The sequence below is a fragment of the Panulirus ornatus genome, chromosome 46, assembly GCF_036320965.1.
Source record: "Panulirus ornatus isolate Po-2019 chromosome 46, ASM3632096v1, whole genome shotgun sequence".
Classification (NCBI taxonomy): Eukaryota; Metazoa; Arthropoda; class Malacostraca; order Decapoda; family Palinuridae; genus Panulirus; species Panulirus ornatus.
In genome coordinates, this window is record NC_092269.1 from 38,628,008 (window position 1) to 38,647,477 (window position 19,470).

Below are 19,470 nucleotides of genomic sequence, written 5' to 3' on the forward strand. Positions count from 1 at the left end.
GGGGATAGTGTTGCTGTTTTTTATGGGGTGGTGTGGCGACAGGAATGGATGAAGGCGTGTTGTAGAAGGCGACTAAAAGGAGAGGGAGTGGGTGGCTGGAAGTACTCCCCCCCTCTTTTTTTTTTTTTTTTTTTCAATTTTCCAAGAGAAGGAACAGAGAAAGGGGCCAGGTGAGGATATTCCCTCAAAGGCCCAGTCCTCTGTTCTTAAGGCTACCTCGCTAACACGGGAAATGGCGAATAGTATGAAAGAAAGAAATGTGTATATGGGTGGATGGGCCATTCTTCGTCTGTTTCCTGGCACTACCTCGCAGATGCGGGAAACAGTGATTAAGTATAAGTTATAAGTAAGCACTTTGATATTATTTCATGATTATTCTCTTCACATTTACTGGGTATTATTAAGTATAAGTAAGTAAGCACTATGATATCATTTCATGAATATTCTCTTCACATTCACTAGGTATTGGCAAGTAAGATGAAGCATTATCAGACATTCGCGAACATCATTTCAACAGTAGAAGCATTTCATTGTCATATAACAAATATAAAAAAAAAATGTTTAGGGCTAAAAAAGAAAGCTGAACTTTTCATTACTTGCAGATTTTAGTATTTTTCTGAGGGTAATAAATTTGCTTTACAACCTCAGTGAAGGGTCTATTTTTCATGCAGAACATGAATTGGGTTGAAACATTGTTTAGGGTCGATTAAGGTTTATAATAAAGTGATGACATTTTAAAAACTTTGTCATTGTTCGCCTTATCCTTATTAAGTGTGTGTCGGCTACAAGAAGCATTAGGTGAAGTTCAGAAGTGTTTCATAATGTTTTAAGATTTGTAAGCCAAATTTTTGGGGCATTTTTGGAATTTTTCCGAGGGTGATAGATGTGCTTGAAAAGCCCAGAAGAAAAATATTTTCTCATACTGAATGCGAATCTGATGCTGAAATATTGCTAGGTCTTTTAAGGTCATGTTATGATTATTTGCTTTGCATTGGCCGGGGATCTGTAAGCAAGAAGAAGCATTATGAGACATTTTATTTGAAGGGTAGAAGCATTTCATTATATTATATAACAATTATAAATAAAAAAGAATTTGACTAAGAAATACTCTGAACTATTATTGACAAATTTGGGTATTTTTGTCTGGGTAGTAGATTTGTTTCAAAACCTCATTATAAGGACTACTTTTCATGCTGAATGCAGATCTGGGGTTGAGGCATTGTTTAGGGTTCATTGAGGTTTGTAATCAAGTGATATTTTAAAAACTTTTTAGAATTATTTAATTACCCTAAACCTCCAATTTTTGGAATTTTCCAATAGTAATAGATTTGCTTGAAAACCTTAGTAGAAAGATTTTTTTTTTAGAAGCAGAATACAAATGTGGCACTAAAATACTATCAGGAGTCATTAAGGCCTGTAATTACATTATTGTATGGGGTGGTTTCGGAGTCATTAAGGCCTGCAATTACATGATTATATGGGGTGGGCCATGGAAAGGTCTGTGGGGCCTGGATGTGGGTGGGGAGCTGTGGTTTCGGTGCATTACACATGACAGCTAGAGAATGAGTGTGAGCACATGTGGCCTTTCTTCCTGTGAATGAGTGTGAGCACATGTGGCCTTTCTTCCTGTGTTTCTTGGTGCTACCTCGTTTATGCAGGGGGTGGTGATGCTATATCGTGGGATGGAGTGGTGATGGTCATGGATGAATGCGACCAAGTATGATTATAAGTATATATGTGTGTATGTGGAAGAATGGAGTCGAAAAGATTTTGAACAATCAGGGCCTGAATGTGCAGGAAGATGAGATGCATGCAAGGAGTAGAGTGAATTGGAATGATATGGTATACTGGGGTCGACGTCCAGTTAATGGACTGAACCAGGGCTTGTGAAACATCTGGGTAAACCATGGAAAGGACTGTGGGGCCTGGATGTGGATAGGGAGTTGTGGTTTTGGTGCATTGCACATGACAACTAGAGACTTAGTATGAATTAATGTGGCCTTCTTTGTTTGTTTTCCTGGTGCTACGTTGCTGGCGCTGGGGGTGGTGTTGCTGTTTCCTGTGGGGCGGGGATGGCATCGGGAATGGATGAAAGCAAGCGAGTATGACTATGTTCATGTGTATATATGTATATGGCTGTGTATATTTATGTATATGTATGTATATGTTATTTATATGTATGTATTTAAGTGGATGGGTCTTTCTTCATCTGCTTCCTGGTGCTACCTTGCAGATGCAGTAAACAGCAATCATTTTTAATGATAATAATGATATCGTATGTATATATGTATATGCTGATATGTATATATATGTATGTGTTTCCTGGTGCTACCTTGCTAATGTGGGAAATTGCAGTCAAGTATAAGAAATATAATTTTAATATTCATAATTCACTTTGCATTTATTTGGTATTTGTAGGTATGGAAAAGCATTATGAGGCATTTTCCAAGATTGTTTTAAAAGTGGATTCATTTCATTATGTTATATAACAGTTAAAAAAAGAAAATGTTTTTTGGCCAAAAAAATACTGTGAACTTTATTACCTGCAAACTTTGGTATTTTTCTGAATGTAATAGATTTGCTTCACCACCTCGGTATAATAAAGAATGTTCATGCTTAATATGAATCTTGGGCTGAAACATTGTTTTCGGTTCATTAAGATTTGTAATGAAATGATATCTATGAAAAACTCTTTGCTGTTATTTGCCTTGTCCTTAATCGGTATGTGCCGGCTACGAGAAGCATTATGAGATGTTTTCCCTGATTATTTGAAGTAGAGAAGCATTTCATAATACCATATTACAATATATAAAGTCTTTGGAATTTTTCTGAGGGTTATAGATTTGCTTGAAAACCTCAACAGAAAGATAGATTTTCATGCTGAATACAAATATGGTGCTTAAATATTGTTAGAGAGTCATAAGGCCTGTAATTACTTAATTGTATTTTAATATGATTTTATAATTGACTCGCATTTGCTGGGTATTTGTAAGCCAGAAGAAGCATTATCAAACGTTATCCAATGTTATTTGAAGGTAGAAGCATTTCGCTATACCATAGAACAATCTTTAAAGATGTTTTTGGGCAAATAAACACCCAGAACTATTATTTGCAAATTTTGGTATTTATCTCAGGTTAATATATTTTCTTCAGAACCTCAGTATAAGGATTATTGTTCATGTTGAATACAAATCTGGTGGTGAAGTATTGTTAGGGGATCATTAAGGCTTGTAATTACATGATTATATTGAGATATCATGTTACAGTTATTTGCTTCACATTTACTGGGTGTCATTGCATGGTAATATAACGTTTATGAAACAATTTTTTTTGGACTGAAAGATACCCTGAGCTATTACCTGCAAACTTTGGTATTTTCTGAGAGTAATAGATTTGCCTCAGAACCTCAGTATAAGGTATATTTTTTTGCTGAATATGAATCTGAGGATAGAACCTTGTTTACGGTTCATTAAGGCTTGTATTCAAGTAAGGACATTTTAGAAACCATTTTATATTATTTGCCTCAGCCTTATTCAGTGTGTGTCTGCTGTAAGAAGCGTTATGAGATGGTTTCCATGATTAATTGACGTAGAAAATTACTTCATAAGGCTGTATTACTATTTGATATTTTTTATCCCAATTATACCATGAACGATTACCTCAGTTGAAAGACTAATTTAATGCTAATATGAATTGGGTGCCGAAATATGTAAGAGTGTCATTAAGGCCTGTAATTACATGATTATATTAATATTTTCTGTTATTTGCTTCGTATTTACCGGGTATTTGTAAGCAAGAAGCATTATGGGATATTTTCAAAGATTATTTAAAAGGTACAAGCATGTCATTATGTCATGGTAATTATAAAACAAAATGTTTTTGGCCAAAAAATTATCCTAAAATATTACCTAAAAATTTTGGTATTTTTCTTTAGGTAATAGAATTGCTTCAGAACCTCTTTATAAGGACTATTTTTCATGCTGAATATGACTCTGGAATTGAAACATTGTTTAGGGTTCATAAAGGCTTTTAAGCAAATGTTGACATTTTAAAAGCCTTTTGTTGTTATTCATCTTGTTCTTATTCAGTCTGTTTTGGCTACAAGAGGCATTATGAAATGTTTTCCATGATAATTTGAAGGAGAGGTCTTTCATAATGCTGTGTTACGATTTAAAACAATGTTTTTGAGCCAAAAATATACCCGAAACCTGGAATTTTTCGAATTTTTTCAAGGGTAATTAATTGATTTGTTTGAAAACTAATGGAAAAACTATTTTTCTTGCTGAATACAAATCTGGTGGTGAAGTATTGTTAGTGGATCATTAAGGCATTTAATTACTTAATTATATTTTGATATTTTATAATTATTTGCTTCGCATTTACTGGGTGTCAGTAAGCAAGAAGATGCATTATGAGACATTTTCCAAGATCATAAAAAGAATTTTGAACTGAAAAGTACCCTGACCTATTACCTGCAAATTGTTGTATTTTTCTGAGGTGTTGCTTCAAAACCTTAGTATAAGGGCTGTTTTTATCCTGAATACGAATCTGGGGTTAGTTCGTGTTTAGGGTTAATTAAGGCTTGTATTCAAATAATGACGGTTAAGAACCTATACACCTCATCCTTATTCGGTGTGTATGTGGTGTAAGAAACATTATGTGATGTTTTCCTTTATTGTTTGATGGAGATTATTATTTCATAATGCTGTATTACAGTTTGAAAACAAAAAGTTTTTTCCAAGATAATCCCTGAACGATTACCTGCATTTGCCTAGTCTTCATTCGGTGTATGTTGGCTACAAGAAGCATAAGGAGATTCATTGCATGATTATTTAGAGTAGAGAAGCCTTTCATAATGCTGTATTACAATTGTGAAGCAAAAAGTTTTGGGGGCCAAAAATACCTAGCAGTTTTTGGAATTTTTCCTCCAGTAATAGATTTGCTTGAAAACCTCAGTAGAAAGATTATTTTTTATGCTGAATACAAATCTTGCACTGGAATATTGTATAGGTCATTGAGCCCCTAATTACACTTTTTTTTTTTTGCTGTCTCCCGCGTTTGCGAGGTAGCGCAAGGAAACAGACAAAAGAAATGGCCCAACCCACCCCCATACATATGCCTTGATTCAATCCACTGACAGCACGTCAACCCCGGTATACCACATCGCTCCAATTCACTCTATTCTTTGCCCTCCTTTCACCCTCCTGCATGTTCAGGCCCCAATCACACAAAATCTTTTTCACTCCATCTTTCCACCTCCAATTTGGTCTCCCTCTTCTCCTCGTTCCCTCCACCTCCGACACATATATCCTCTTGGTCAATCTTTCCTCACTCTTTCTCTCCATGTGACCAAACCATTTCAAAACACCCTCTTCTGCTCTCTCAACCACGCTCTTTTTATTTCCACACATCTCTCTTACCCTTACGTTACTTACTCGATCAATCCACCTCACACCACACTATTATATTTTGATATTTGATAATTATTTGCTTTGCATTCACTGGTTATCTATAAGGAAGAAGCAGCATTATCATATATTCCAAGATTATATGAAGAGTAGAAGCATTTCATTATGTTATACAACAATAATAAAACAATATTACGGGGGATAGAAAATATCCTGAACTATAACTTGCAAATTTTAGTTTTTTTCAGAGGGTAATAGAGTTGCTTCAAACCCATAGTATAAGGACTGTTTTTCATGCTGTATATGAATGTGGGGTTCAAACATTTGTTTAGGGTTCATTAAGATTTGTAATCAAATGATGACATTTTAAAAACCTTTTGTTATCATTCGCCTCATCTTTATTTGTTGCGTGTCATTTACGAGAAGCATTGTGAGATGTTTTCCATTTTTATTTGAAGTAGAAAAATGTTTCATAATGCTGTATTACAATTTCAAAACAAAAAGTTATTTGGGCCCATGAATACCTATAAATATACTTGCTGTTTTTGAAATTTTTCCAATGGTTATTAGTTATTTATTTATTATACTTTGTCGCTGTCTCCTGCATTAGCGAGGTAGCACATGAAGCAGACGAAAGAATGGCCCAACCCACCCACATACACATGTATATACATACATGACCACACACACACATATACATACCTATACATCTCAATGTATACATATATATATACACACACAGACATACATATATACACACGCACATAATTCATACTGTCTGCCCTTATTCATTCCCGTTGCCACCCCACCACACATGAAAACCCCCTCCCCCCTCGTGTGCGTGAGGTAGCGCTAGGAAAAAACAACAAAGGCCACATTCATTCACACTCAGTCTCTAGCTGTCGTGTATAATGCACCGAAACCACGGCTCCCTTTCCACATCCAGGCCCCACAAAACTTTCCATGGTTTACCCCAGATGCTTCACATGCCCAAGGGTTATACATTTGCATTAAAACTTCAATAGAAATACTATTGTTCGTGCTGATTACGAACCTGATAGTGAAATATTGTTAGGGGGGGGGGGTCATTAAAGCCCGTAATTACATGATTGTATTTTATCATTTAATAGTTGTTTGCTTCACATTTACTGGGTATGTGTAAGCAAGGTGCAGTTACTGGGTATGTGTAAGCAAGAAGAAGCACAAAGAGACATTTTCCAAGGTTACATGAAGGGTAGAAGTATTTCATCATATTATAAAACAAAATATGTTTTGGGCTGAAAAATGCTACGAACTATTACCTGCAAGTTTTGATATGTTTCTGAGGGTAATATATTTGCTTCAAAACCTCAGTATTAGGACTATTTTCAATGCAGAATACGAATCTAGGGTTGAAACATTGTTTAGGGTGTAGTAAGGCTGTATTCATGTGAATATGAATCTAGGGTTGAAACATTGTTTAGGCTATAGTAAGGCTTGTATTCAAATGATATTTTCAAAGCCTTTTGTTACTGTTCACTTCGTCCTTATTTGGTGTCTGTTGGTTATGAGAAGTATTTTTAGATGTTCTTCAGAATTATTTGAAGTGAAGAAGCATTTTTGGGCCAAAAAATACCCAGAACTATTTACCTGAAATTTTTGGAATTTTTCCATGGTTAATAGATTTGATTGAAAACCTCAGTAGAAGGACTATTTTTCATGCTGATTATGAATCTGGTGCTAAATAATGTTGAGGGTTCATTACGCCCGTATTTATGTGATTACGTTTTGATATTTGATAATTATTCGCATAGCTTTTACAGGGTATTTGTAAGCGTGAAGAAGCTTTATGAGACAATTTCCAGATTATTTGAAGGGTCAAAGCATTTCATTATGCTACATAAATATAAAACAAAATGCATTTTGAAAGAATCCTGTGTTTACCCAAAGCCTTTCTATAGGCTTCTGCTGCCCAGGTATCTCTACTTTCAGCAGCAGGGAAGTGTATGCTCCTTTTGGAGTGAAAAGTTCTTTGAAGAGACTGTACTCCCAGTGATACAGCCTAAGCAAGAGGTGTGTACACTTAGAAAGAGAGGGTGTAACAGCTTTCCTCCCACACAGTATATTTTTTAAAACCTTCCACAAGACATCATATGCTTTCTCCAAATCTATAAGTGCCACACACAAATCCGTTTGTTTCTCAGTGTTTCTCAGAGCATTTCTCTCACATTCTTTAAAGCAATCACCTGATCTACACATCAGCAATCACTCATGAAACCATGCTGCTACTCCCCAGTCACTACCCTCCTATACAACTTACCAGGTACTCACAACAAACTTGTACCTCTGTAGTTTGAACACTCACCTTTATCTCCCTTGCCTTAATTGAAAATCCTTATCAACCAGTCAGCAACAACAGTCACCTCCTAAATTGATGAATTCAACTGCTGTACCTTTGACTCCAACTGCCTTGCTACATTTCATGTTAATAAGGCTTTCACCAAACTACTCTCCATGGCTCTTTCTCTTCACTTACCTGCTACCTTATCATCAAACACATTTCATAGTCCTTCAAAATACTCACTCCATCTCCTCACTTCATCACAGCCAGTTACTACTTCCCCTTTTGGCCCCTTCGCTGATGTTCCTATTTGTTTTCTTGCTTTTCACATATTATTGATGTCCGTCAAAGATATCTTACTCTCCTTAAAGTTCACTGATACTCACTCCACCCCAACGCTTGTTTGCCCTCTTTTTCAACCTCTGCACATTCCTTTTGACTTCTCTGCTTTCTCTTGTACATTCCCCACTTATTTGCACTCCCTCCTTGTAAGTAGTACTGCTGAAACACCTATAATTTCTCCATCATTAGCAACACTATATCATCATCCCCTTTCTAATCTGCCCACCTCCTACCCTATGCTTGCCAGATGCATTTCTTACACATCCCAGCACTGCTTCCCTGATTACTTCCCATTACACATGCTTTACACCCTTGATAAGAATGTCTCATTATTGTAGCAGCTTTCCACCCACGCTGCATGTTGACCTTCCTCAAGGCATCTCTATCAACTCTGTCATGTGCTTTCTCCGTATCCATAACTGTGACATACAAATCCATGTTTTTCTCTCACAAAGTATTCATCGCACACACACATTCTTTGAAACAAATACATGATCCACATATCCTCTAACCATTTCAGAAATTATGCTGTGCCTTCTCATACTGGTTTTCTGTCAATCAAAACCCTCCCGTACAACTTGTTAGGTTTATTCAACAACTTTATACCTCCGTAGTTTTAACACTCATCTTTATTCCCATTTTTTTTTTATATAGTGACACCATACATACATTCGTCTAGCCTCAGGCATCTCAACATTATCCATACATACATAGAAAATCCTGACCAACCTATCAATAACACTCACCTCCTTTCTTAATAAATTCAACTGCAGTACCATCTGCTCCAGCTGTCTTGTGTAAGGCTTTCACCAACTCTTCTCTCTCTCCACCAAACTACTCTCCATAATTCTCTCACTTAGCATTACACCGCAGCCCAAACACCCTATATCTGCCACACTATCATCAGATGCATTCAACCCTTCAAGATACTCCGTCTCCTCATTTCATCATGACATTACCATTTCCCCATTTGCCCCCTTTACTGCCCCCCCCCCCCTTCTCTCTCTCTCTCTCTCTCTCTCTCTCTCTCTCTCTCTCTCTCTCTCTCTCTCTCTCTCTCTCTCTCTCTCTCTCTCTCTCTCTCTCTCTCTCTCTCTCTCTCTCTCTCTCTCTCTCTCTCTCTCTCTCTCTCTCTCTCTCTCTCTCTCTCTCCTCTCTCTCTCTCTCTCTCTCTCTCTCTCTCTCTCTCTCTCTCTCTCTCTCTCTCTCTCTCTCTCTCTCTCTCTCTCTCTCTCTCTCTCTCTCTCTCTCTCTCTCTCTCTCTCTCTCTCTCTCTCTCTCTCTCTCTCTCTCTCTCTCTCTCTCTCTCTCTCTCTCTCTCTCTCTCTCTCTCTCTCTCTCTCTCTCTCTCTCTCTCTCTCTCTCTCTCTCTCTCTCTCTCTCTCTCTCTCTCTCTCTCTCTCTCTCTCTCTCTCTCTCTCTCTCTCTCTCTCTCTCTCTCTCTCTCTCTCTCTCTCTCTCTCTCTCTCTCTCTCTCTCTCTCTCTCTCTCTCTCTCTCTCTCTCTCTCTCTCTCTCTCTCTCTCTCTCTCTCTCTCTCTCTCTCTCTCTCTCTCTCTCTCTCTCTCTCTCTCTCTCTCTCTCTCTCTCTCTCTCTCTCTCTCTCTCTCTCTCTCTCTCTCTCTCTCTCTCTCTCTCTCTCTCTCTCTCTCTCTAAACCATCCTATTTTTTCTATAGAGTATACTTACATTCCCCAACTCTCATTTTCCCTCGTTTTCAACCCCTGCACCATCCGCTTGACCTCCTACTGCTTTCTCTTATACATCCTCCAATTCTTTGCACTCCTTCCCTATAAGTACTACCCAAACACTTCACTTTTCTCTTTTAAGAGCAACTTTATTTCTAAATCTCACCTCTCACTATCCTTTTTAATCTGCCGACCTCATGCCTTTTTGCATGCCACTTACATCTCTCGCATATGGTAGCGCTACCTCCCTAAATACCTCCCATTTTTCACTCACTCTCCTTACTTCATTTATAGTCACCATTTGCCTTTCTAGACTTAGTCTCTCCAGGTATTTCTTTACATTTGCAATCCTTCCCTGTAAGTACTTCCCAAATGCCTCTTTTGTCTTTCACTAGCAACTACTTCATCCTACCAGTTGCTGCTACGCTTTGTAATCTGCCCATCTTCCATCTTTTATGTGCCACATGTACCTCTCACACATAGCAGCACTGCTTCTCTAAATACCTCCCATTTGTCTTTAAGTCTCCTTGCTTCATTTACTCTCACCTTTTGCTATTCCACACTCAGTCTCTCCTAGTATTTCTTTGTGGTGCTCTCTTTCCCTAGCTCACTTACTCTCAGGCTATCATCGTTCTACACTCAGTCTAACAAATTCACTTAATCTCACCAGTCTTTTCTCTTTGACAGTGTTTCCTATTTTTTGAAAATCTCTACAACAAATCTTTACCCTCGCCTCCACAAGATGGTGATCAGACATCCCATCATCTGCCTCTCTCAGCACATTTACATGCAAAAGCCTCCCATTATGCCCCATTAGTTGCCTTCTACAACACAAAGAATACGGTGGTAAAATTCTTTCTCACCTACCTCATATTCTTGGTGGCAAGGGAGAAAGAATTTTACCTCTGTGTATACTGTATGTCATCAAAGGTAATTAAGAGGGGCAAGAGTAGGGGCTAAAAACCTTTTGCCCTCTTCCTGTATTTCCATCTCTAAGACAAAAAAGGAGCCAGGCAAGGAGTGTTCATCCTCCTCACTGGCTCAAGCTTGGGTGTCTAAATGTGTGGGAATGGTACCAAGATGACAAGAAAAAGAGAAATAGAAAGAATTCGTGAGGAGGAGAACTTGGATGTTCTGGCTGTAAGTGAGACAAACCTTGAGAGTAAAGCTGAAGAATAGTTTGGGAATGTCATGAGGACAAAGTAAGAGGTTGGTGTGAGGGGAAGAGCTAAGGAATGGGTAGCACTTGTGATCAAGTATGAGTTGTGGGAATGCATGAAAGAGTTTAGGGAAGTGAATTCCAGACTGATGTGGGTACAAATGAAAGTGGTTTGTGAGAAATGGGTGATTAGATAGTTATGCACCTGGCTGTGAGGATGAGAAGAAAGTTTTGATGCTAGAGATTGGGTTTTAGTGATATTTGATTTAAATGCAAGAGGAGTAATGTTGCAATTCAGGGTGTAATTGCAAGACATGGAGTATTCAATGATGTGAATAGGAATGGTGAACAGTTTGTGTAGTTTTATGGTGAAAAGGGACTGGTGATTGGGAATACTTGGTTTAGAAAGAGGGCCATACAGAAGTGTGTGGTATAAGGAAGGTGGGAGGCGGGCTGGTGAAAAAGGGCGATGAATGGTGGTACGACAAAGTAAACTTGCATCTGAAAGAGAAGAGAGGTGTATGGGCAGTACCTATATGGGAGGATTGTGGCAAATGATTAAGAGATGTACAAGAGGACAAGAGGTGAAGATGAAGGTGCAGGGGCTGAAAATAGGACAAGTGGGGGATGTTTTGCGAGGAGGTTAGTAGTGTGAGAAAAACATGAGAACTAATAGGAATGTCACTGAAAAGGGCAAATGGCGAAGAGGTAACAAGTAGTGACGAGGAAATGTAGTGAGTATTTTGAATGATTGTAGAATGTGTTTGATGACAGGGTGGCAGATATAGGATGATGATAATAATAATAATAATAATAGTAATAATACTAATAATAATAATGATAATGACAATAATAATGATTTATTTTATTTATTTTGCTTTGTCGCTCTCTCCCACGTTAGCGAGGTAGCGCAAGGAAACAGACGAAAGAATGGCCCCACCCACCCACATACACATGTATATACATACACATCTGCACACGCAAGTATACATACCTATACATCTCAACGTATACATATATATACACACACAGACATTTTTTTTTTTTTTTTTTTTTTGCTTTGTCGCTGTCTCCCGCGTTTGCGAGGTAGCGCAAGGAAACAGACGAAAGAAATGGCCCAACCCACCCCCATACACATGTATATACATACGTCCACACACGCAAATATACATACCTACACAGCTTTCCGTGGTTTACCCCATACGCTTCACATGCCCTGATTCAATCCACTGACAGCACGTCAACCCCGGTATACCACATTGATCCAATTCACTCTATTCCTTGCCCTCCTTTCACCCTCCTGCATGTTCAGGCCCCGATCACACAAAATCTTTTTCACTCCATCTTTCCACCTCCAATTTGGTCTCCCACTTCTCGTTCCCTCCACCTCCGACACATATATCCTCTTGGTCAATCTTTCCTCACTCATTCTCTCCATGTGCCCAAACCATTTCAAAACACCCTCTTCTGCTCTCTCAACCACACTCTTTTTATACATATATATAAACATGTACATAATTCATACTGTCTGCTTCTATTCATTCCCATCGCCACCTCGCCACACATAAAATAACAACCCCCTTCCCCTACATGTGCGCGAGGTAGCGCTAGGAAAAGACAACAAAGGCCACATTTGCTCACTCAGTCTCTAGCTGTCATGTAATAATGCACCGAAACCACAGCTCCCTTTCCACATCCGGGCCCCACAGAACTTTCCATGGTTTACCCCAGGTACTTCACATGCCCTGATAATTATAATAATGATGATAATAATAATAATAATAATAATAATAATAATAATAATAATAATAATGATAATAATAATGATAACAATAATAATGATAATATTAATGAATGTAGATATATACTAATCACCCCTGGGGATAGAGGAGAAAGAATACTGCCTACATATCTCTTGTATGTCATAGAAGATGACTGAGATGAGGGGTAGGCTGAAAATCCTTCCCTCCCGTAATACTTTCCTCCTTTAGGAATAGAGGAAAGGACCAAATAAGAATGTACTTACCTCTAAGGCTCAGACACCTGTTATGGACATTACCTTGCTTGTAAGGAAAAACTGGACATTTATGACAGGAAGAAAGAAATATATGTAAATAAGATAAGAACTCTTCCTGTCGTAAACAGATGGCAGTCTAAAAGTATTATACCTTTTATTAATAATACATTGTGGAGGATTTTAAGAGTATATGGTGTGGAAGGAAAGTTGCTAGAATCAGTGAAAAGTCTTTACCAGGGATATAAGGCATGTGTAGGAGTAGGAAGAGAGTAAAGTAATTGGTTCCCAGTGAATGTCGGTTTATGGCTGGTGTGCGTGATATCTCCATGGTTGTTTGATTTGTTTATGGACGGGGTGGATAGGGAGGTGAATGCAAGAGTTGCGGAGAGAGGGGCAAGTATGCAGTCTGGATGAGAGGGCTTGGGAAGTAAGTCAGTTATTGTTTGGTGATGATACAGTGCTGATGGCTGATTTGGGTGAGAAACTGCAAAAGTTAGTGACTGAGTTTGGTAAAGTGTGTAAAAGAAGAAATTTGAGAGTAAATGTGGATAAGAGCAAGGTTATTAGGTTCAGTAGGGTTGAGGAACAAGTTAATTGGGAGGTAAGTTTGAATGGAGAAAAACTGGAGGAAGAATTGTTTTAGATATCTGGGAGTGGACTTAGCAGAAGATGGAACTATGGAAATGGAAGTGAGTCACGGGGGGGGAAGGGGGCGAAGGTTTGGGAGCGTTGAAGAGTGTGTGTGGAAGGCGAGAATGTTATCTTGGAGAGCAAAAATGGGTATGTTTGAAGGAATAGTGGTTCCAACATTGTTATATGGTTGTGAGGCATGGGCCATAGATAGGGTTGTGCGGAGGAGGGTGGATTTGTTGGAAATGAAATGTTTGAGGACAATATGTAGTGTGAGGTGGTTTGATTGAGTAAGTAATGAAAGGGTAAGAGAGATGTGTGGTAATGGAAAGAGTGTGGTTGAGAGAGCAGAAGAGGGTATGTAGAAATGATTTGGAAAGATTGACAAAGAAAAGATTGACAAAGAGAGGGTATATGTGTCAGAGGTGGAAGGAACAAGGAGAAGCAGGAGACCAGATTGGAGGTGGAAGGGTGGAGTGAAAAAGATTTTGAGCAATCAGGGCCTGAACATACAGGAGAGTGATAGGCGTGCAAGAAATAGAGTGAATTGGAACGATGTTTTAGTGAATTGGAATGATGTTTTATACCGGGGTCAATGTGCTGTCAATGGAGTGAACCAGGGCGTGTGAAGCATCTGGGGTAAACCATGGAAAGGTCTGTGGGACCTGGATGTGGAAAGTGAGCTGTGGTTTCAGTGCATTACACGTGACAGCTGGAGGCTGAATGTGAACGAATGTGGCCTTAAGAGACTGAGTGTGAACAAATCTGGCCTTATTTGTCTTTTCCTGGCGCTACCTCGCTGGCGGAAGGGGGGGGGGTGATGCTATTTCAGGTGTGGTGGGGTGGCGAGAGGAGTGGATGAAGGCAGCAAGTATGAATATGTACATGTGTATATATCCGTGTATGTATATGTTGACATTTATATGTATGTATATGCGCGTGTATGGGCATTTATGTATACACATGCATGTGGGTGGGTTGAGCCATTCCTCGACTGTTTCCTTGCGCTGCCTTGCTAATGCAGGAGACGGCATTAAGTATAATAAAAAAAATACATTGTGACCATATTTGTGCAAATCATATATGAATCACACACGCAAGATGTGTTAAATTCTTGCTTTTATGTATGATGGTTTGCATTTATAACTGCTTTAGCTTAAGTTTTACTTGAATTTTTCTTTCATAGAAGGGTTTTTGTAAGTTATTTGGAGTATAATGATACATAGAATAAGTACTACTTTTTAGTGAGGTTCTTGAGGAATCAGAGAGCATATCTTGAAATCAGATAACTTTCACAGGTATGTGGATGGAGGGACCTGGTCCAAGATTTCAAGGTCATGATGTTCCACATGGAGGACCACCGGGATCTAGGGATGGTCTTCCAGACAGACCCTGGGATACAGACAGATCTCGGGAAGGAGACAGACCCCCTGAAATGGACAGATTCAGAGATGGTGATCGTTCGCGAGACGATGATCGACCTCATGACTTGGACAGAGACCGATCGATGGACCGATCCATGGATGACCGATCTATTGATGATCGCCCTAGGAATGACCGCTCCAGAGATGACCGTCCAAGGGATGATCGCTCTAGGGACGACCGCTCTAGGGACGACCGTTCCCGGGATGATCGCTCCAGGGATGACCGATCCCGGGATGACCGCTCCAGGGATGACCGATCCAGGGACGACCGATCCAGGGACGACCGCTCTAGGGACGACCGCTCCAGGGACGACCGCTCCAGGGACGACCGCTCCAGGGACGACCGCTCCAGGGACGACCGCTCCAGGGATGACCGCTCAAGGGATGATCGCACAAGAAATGACCGCTCCAGGGATGATCGTTCTAGGGATGACCGTTCCAGGGATGATCGATCCAGGGATGACCGCTCCAGAGATGACCGCTCTAGGGATGACCGATCTAGGGATGATCGCTCTAGGGATGATCGCTCAAGGAGTGATCGTTCTAGAGGTGACCGATCTAGGGATGACAGATCCCGGGATGACCGATCCAGAGACGATCGATCCAGAGATGATAGGTCAAGGGACAACCGATATAGAGATGACAGATCTCGCGATGATCGGTCCCGTGATGATCGCATTCGTGACAATGACAGATCGTGGGACAGTAAGTCACGGGACAGTGACAGAAGAAGGGACGAAAAACGATCTTGGGATAGGCCAAGATGGGGTTCACGCGAGGAGGAGGAACCGGTAGTGCAGATGGAAGATGGAGAACCTGGCAGCTGGGATGTGTGGGCCATGATGTCCGCTGGTGATTACCCTTTACCGAAATTAGGAGGTCTGAAAGAAGATATGCCTAAAGAAGAGAAACATAAAGAGGAAGTTAAGGAAAAAGTGAATGATAAAGAGGTACTGAAAGAACAAAAAGAAAATGTTGCACCAAAAAGAGAGGATAAGGAGTTGAAACATGATGTTGAAGGTGTTGAACATAAACAGGAACCATGTAATGATAGTGCACCAGTGGAAGAGGAAAGTGCATCTATGGAAGTAGAGAGTGCTCCTATGGAAGTGGAAAGTGCATCTATGGAAGTGGAAAGTGCATCTGTGGAATTAGAAAGTGCATTTGTGGAAGGGGAAAGTGCATCTGTGGAAGCAAGAACTCTTCCCATGGAACAGGAAACAGTGAACAAGGAGGAAAGTATTTTATCAAAAACTGATGGTAGTGTTTCTGAAAATGACCAGTCTACAGTTAACACACAATTAGGTGGGTCTCTGCAGGAGCAGGATCCCAGTGAAAATGACAAATCTGAAGTTAATACATCTCAGGATACATCTTTAGTGCAGGATGTTCTTTTTGAAACAGATCATTCTTCAGTTAACACACAGTTGAATAAATCTCAGCAGCAGGATGATCCCATCCATGGGCATTCCAAGGATTCTTTCATTTCTGATGAGGACAATACTGGTAATGATATGGAAAGTCAGGGTCACATGTCACAACATCCTGAAAGGCCTTCATTTTCCAATGAAAATGACCAGTCTGGAGAAACTTCTAAGGTCAAGTACTCAAAACCTGACAATGTCCAGCAGGGGGATTTTAAGCAGAATAAGTTCAATCAAGAAAATTCCCAGGATGCAGATTTCCAGCACGAAGATTCCCATGAGGGTGCATCTGTACATAATGACACATTACAAGAGGAGCCTACTCCTGTAGGTTTATTAGAGGGAAAGTCTAGTGAAGAGAGACCTTCATCTCTTTCTCTGGAAAGGGATTCTTCTTCTCAACGAGAGCTCCGTGTAGAATGCTTGGAGAATGACGAGCCACTTGGTCAGGAGTCTTCTTCTGATTTTGCTGTAGCTAAAGTGGACAATAGCAGGATTGTGGGAAGTCCAGAGAGTGGTGGGAGAGATAATAACCAGGAAGAACAGGGTAACACTTGTGCTAATGGTGATGGTCAAACCAATGAGGACACAGAAAATGATGGCTCTGTGTTGGAAAAGGAACAAGAAGAAATTGAAAGGGAAGACAATAGAGACCAAGATAATGATAATAGTCAGTTGAACGAAGATTAGAAACATTATATAGTGTTTAAGAGTCGAGTGCCTAAGCAGTTTGACAAAAAATGAATTTTGAGCAAGACATAAATTTTTAAGTGGCATTAGAAATGTCATGCAGGTTCAGTGCAGTAGGTTTGATGCAATTCTGGTAAGACGTATGGCTCTTCAAATCACAAATGGCCCTGAAAAAGCCATTGGCCTTTTGATAAAACAACATTGCCAACCAGACAAAAAGAAAAGAAAAAAAAGACATTGACTTGAGGTGTACCTGAATTTTGCTGGGATAATTGATGCCGCAAGTAATGAGCCTACCTGTGATGGTTGACTGTCATGTTATTTATATACCTCTCAGGCGGGTGACTCTGTACCTTTTGGCTGTGATCTAGATGTTTTATTAAGGACTCTTGTACAATGTTTTAGCTTTTTACTCTGTTTTCACTTTTAAAGTCAAATTTAATAAATTTTAGACTATTTTGTATATGATGGCCTATTTCATTTGTCCAAAGTTAATTTTGTCTGAATGGAAATTGGGCATGCTCTACCAGTGACTTTCACTGTGGATTTAAAGATACCAATGTGCAGTTAATGTTGGCACAAAAAGCCTGTTGATTAGCTCAATATAGCTTACTAAGGCTGTGTCCATTAGGTACATGAGTCACGCTGGATGACACGACTCAGGTAGGTCCGTGACTTGGGCATCTACGCAGTCAACGATGAGCTCAGCGATGGACCCCGCATGACCACTCAAATGTAGTGGTGCATGCAAGGTATGGTACCAAGTGGTGATCCTCAAGTGTACAGATGAAACAAGTGTACAGTGCACATCTACCAAGCAGTGAGCAAGTGCCCTAGTGATCTAGCGTATTAAAAGTGGGGTGCACAAATGCGTTTTCACCGTGCAGTGCAAATTACAAGAAAGTGAATGCAGTGTATTCCTTTGAAAAATTGTGCATTTGTGTGTTGTGACCTCAGACTTATTTCTCCCTCCAGTTGTATGCTGTTATTAAAGTACTTTGTCTGAAAGATACTTTGTGAAGTTTTCCTGTTTCAAGAAATGTAGAAATATAAATGTTTTCATTTGATTCTTAATAAATGAATGTAGAGGCCTTAAAATGTTAAAATTTAAACCCAAGAGCTGTTTAACAGAAGGGCCTGAGTGGTGTGCTCTCGCACTTGTTGAATCTGTATTATATGGTGGAAGGGCCAGAACTGACCCTCACCACACTCAGCTCTTGCCCAGACACCATATTATGAAATTTTATGCAGTCATGTCTTTGTACTTGTTTGCCATGAATACATTATCTTATTTTCCATGTATTCCCGGACCTTTTATCTAACTTGCTATGATTTTTACCCCTCCATACATGGAGGCTTTTGCTTAATGTTTTGTCATCCATCCATCCACTCCAGACATAGATTCAATTTCATTAATGTTTGAACCAGTACCACTTCATGTCTTGTTAAGGGAGGTTTGTGGTAGGGCAGGTTTGAAGACAAGTAATGACTGCATGGAATTCACAAGTATAATTCTACTACGATAGCAAACAAGAGTTCCTGCTCCATGGTTTTACTCTGACCTATCATACAGTAGTACTCACTACTTATGGTTAGGGTCCCTTTGTCACTGCAATATGAAGTTTACATCACATTATGCTGTTAGCATGATTTTGGAAGTTGCCTATAAATGGTGATTGATGGTGTAATCTTAGATTTAAGTTTATTAGCTGATATAGGAGGAAGTTACGATGCACCTGCCATTATCGAGAACTGCCGGTGTTGGCTACACCCCCCCACCCCCTACCTCAACTGCTACTACAGCAACAACTGCAGATAAGGGAACTCAGAGGTGGCTGCTGTGGGGGAGGCATTTTGACTGTATGCTGTGCTTATTTAATGTAGTAATAAAGTGTTTGTACTCCTGAAACATTTCACTAAGCCTTGATATTGTTTAGATATAATAAATTTTCAGCTTCCTATTGTCTGCTTTAAATGACTGTATCAGTTTTGGTGGTTGAATGTAGATTCTGTATTAGATGTAGTGGGCGTATGGTCTTTATGCCTTATGATATGAAGATTTTCTCAAGCTATTGTATTTAGTTCAAGTTTGTTTATTGTGATATAAAGGTTCTTGATCCAAGTCACAATTATCCAGTTATATATCATGTATTTATCATGATTAAGCTTGAAAGTATTGCAGACAGGTGGTAGAATATACCATGTTAAGTGAGAATATTCCATGTTAGGTGAGCATGAAGATGGCATTTATAAAGTTCACAATGAAAAGATTTGTGCAGATTGAGGATCAAAAGTTTGATCTTATTGCTATCAGAGAGGATTACTACTTTTACAATAGTTTATTGCAGTTTACTTAATGAATGTCATCA

General features: G+C 39.4%; 1 protein-coding gene across 2 annotated transcripts in view; it reads left to right on the plus strand.

The window, feature by feature from the left end:
- The window catches only part of Isha (Insulator su(Hw) mRNA adaptor), a 126,440-nt gene extending 107,430 nt beyond the window's left edge, over window positions 1–19,010 (plus strand). For both annotated transcript variants that reach the window (XM_071689175.1, XM_071689176.1), the window contains one exon: window positions 14,862–19,010. In XM_071689175.1, the coding sequence (XP_071545276.1) occupies window positions 14,862–17,101 (2,240 nt within the window). In that variant the 3' untranslated portion in view covers window positions 17,102–19,010. The remainder of the gene's footprint in view (window positions 1–14,861) is intronic.
- Window positions 19,011–19,470: the final 460 nt, after the last annotated feature.